Consider the following 2,617-nt stretch of genomic DNA (forward strand, 5'->3'; position numbering starts at 1 on the left):
CAGCGGCGAACGTCCAAGTCCCGCTAGCCACAGTCAACGCCCAGCACCTGCTGCAGCGCTTCGGTGTCTTGCAGTGGATGCGCGCTCAAGTGGAGGCTGCCCTAACTTCCCTTGAAGCCTCTTCTCGGGGTCGTAAAGGGACCGCAATCTCCGCGGCAAGGGACTGCACAGCACTAACCAGTCAGCCCGTGCCCCCCCCACCTTTGTCGCTGCATGCAGCATCTTCTACAACCGAAAGTAAACTGCTCCACCAGCAAAAACACCTTCATGCGGTGGGTGGGGGCCATCGAATTGGCGGCGTAGGGGGAGGAGATAGGACGGAGGCTCCGCACGGGGGTGTGGACCCAACACCCAAGTGGCTGTCTCTTATGAGGGACTGCACGCGTTTTCTGTGGTCTCTGATTGCCGCCGCAACATTGGCCGCTCCCCTCCCAGACTGGCCAGCCCCACGCATTTGCATGGGTGGCGGCAGCGTTTCCTGCGCTGAGGATGGCGGCGACGCACCAGGAGACCAAGCTGCGGCGAGCGTCGCCGATAGTTGTGAAGGCGCCGTGCTGCATGCAAATTGCAACGGATGCCCGTCAGTGGAACAGGCAGCACCATCTGTCACGCGTGGAGAACCAGAGGAGACAGGGCATGTTGAACCTTTCTGGCCTCTGGAGACAGGCCCTGGGAATCAGCATCTGCTGCAGGCCGCACTAAAGGCAAGGCGTCAACTTTTCAAGTTGCGTCAAGGTGCTGAAAGCAGCAGCGGGAAAGAAGAGACGGGTGCAGGCGCTGGCGAGGAGGGATGTCGAACGCAAACGCGGTCCTCTGTCGGCTTCGGAGATGGGCTGCGTCAGGCACATGCAGCTCGGCATCTGCTGCTTGACCTCTTACAGGGGTTGCAGCGGATAGCGCGGGCTTGGTTTGTCTTTGGCGAGGCTGCATGGGTGTTTGAGGGGGCCCGAGACGGCTACGGCGAAAGCATCATGCGGTGTACTGTCACCCCGCCTTGGGCATCCGACCTGCTGGATGCGTCGATTGCGTGTCTCTCATGTCTCTGGGCATTGGCGGCGTGTAGCCAGTCTCTTGGTTTGGTTGGGGAGGAGGAGGGTAATGCGGATACCTTAGGAACCTTTCAGAAACAACAGGCTGCGCTGGCTTCTGCTTGCTGTGTGGACATCCTAAGGCTGTGCGCCTGGTCAGCGTCTCTGCAGGCCAAGACGTCCCCGGGCCGCACGCACGAGGAAGTCATGTGCACGGAGTTGAATGCATGCGAAGATCGGTGTCTTTCTCTTTGGGAAGCAGTGTATGTTTTTATTTGTGAGAGAGGGCTCCGGCCGTTGACGTGCCCTGAAAGGGCCCCTAGGCATGTCTTTGGAGATAGAGCAGGTAGGAGCCGCTGGGTGCGCCTCGCGTTGCTGCAGATCCAACGCCTTTGTGGAACAAACAACGAACACCTGCAGCAGCTCATTGCCGTTGCAGAAGGGCTGTGATGCACCAGCAACCCTGCTTTTTTTTCAACCGCTTGTTACGCTGAGTTGATATAATAACAGAAAGGCAAGAAATTGACACCATTCAGACACTCGAGGCAACTAGGACACAGCTTAGAATAGAGGCAGCAAACTGAGTGCAAAGGAAACAATCAAGACAACAGATACTACTCAATCACACGCACAAGTCCACGAATAGAGAAACAGCTTTACGGCGTGACTATCAGGGATAAGTGAGGATTGCATATGCGAGTCAAAGCAGGACAAATAAGAAAAGCAGAATGGACGACAGAGCCAATACAGAAAAGCAATGGAGACAATGCAGACAAGTTTGTAAAGGCTTTAAATGCAACCGAAGATCACCCGGTAGGCAAAGTAGGTCTATAAATGCAATAAAAACGACAGCAGCGGAGATTGACGAACGCCCGCAGGCATCGACAAACTGTGCTGTGTAATCGTCACAAACGGAAGCCTGTTCCTACAGGGAACCTGCGGCGGCGACAATGCATGCATGCTTTGTATGCATTCTTGCCGCATGTAACATCTCAACATGTCAAATATCCACAACGTAGAGAGACGGATGGGGGAAGGCAACTGAGCACGAGCTCGCAGCTTCCCGGGCACTGCAGAAACATCCTTAAGGAGGCCACCGGCTTCGATGGAACACACCGACGACCAGCTGCTCTCTCCGGCCTCAGCTGGAGCTTGAGCAGCCAAGTGTCGCCTCGTCGAGTGCCCAGCAATTAGCCGTAAGGCCGCTCGTTGTTGGATGCAAGAGAAACAGCATTTCTGCGCGAAGCTCCATTAACATCAACTGCATCAGCTCTGATGCAAACAGACTACGCAGAAGTGGAGGCAGTCATCCGCAGGTCTACTTGCTGGCGGTAACGTCGCCTACGCGTTCTTGCATCGAGAGGGGCTCCTGCAGGAGTCGCAGGACGCCCTGCTCATCAAGAACCCACCAAGCCTGTTCTGTCAAGGCAGAGGGAACCAAAGCAGGAGCAGCAGCATTTGGTTCACACCTCTGATGGGGAACGTGCGCGTCTTCGCTCGAAGCAGAAGCTGAGGAGGAGGGTGAGAGGGACCCCGTGTCGTTTAGGGGTGAGGAGGTCGGGGGAGACGGTTTGTTGGCAGATACCGCA

The 2,617-nt window shown here is 56.2% G+C and overlaps 1 protein-coding gene across 1 annotated transcript; it reads left to right on the forward strand.

The window, feature by feature from the left end:
* Positions 1–77: 77 nt before the first annotated feature.
* On the forward strand, positions 78–1,478 carry EMH_0089430 (uncharacterized protein; the record flags this gene model as incomplete). The annotated part of the gene is made up of 1 exon (XM_038022966.1): positions 78–1,478. One exon carries the CDS (start codon positions 78–80, stop codon positions 1,476–1,478), a length of 1,401 nt encoding a protein of 466 aa, XP_037878820.1.
* Positions 1,479–2,617: the final 1,139 nt, after the last annotated feature.

The sequence above is a fragment of the Eimeria mitis genome, genomic scaffold (genome assembly GCF_000499745.2).
Source record: "Eimeria mitis Houghton genomic scaffold, Emh_scaff6865, whole genome shotgun sequence".
Lineage (NCBI taxonomy): Eukaryota > Apicomplexa > Conoidasida > Eucoccidiorida > Eimeriidae > Eimeria > Eimeria mitis.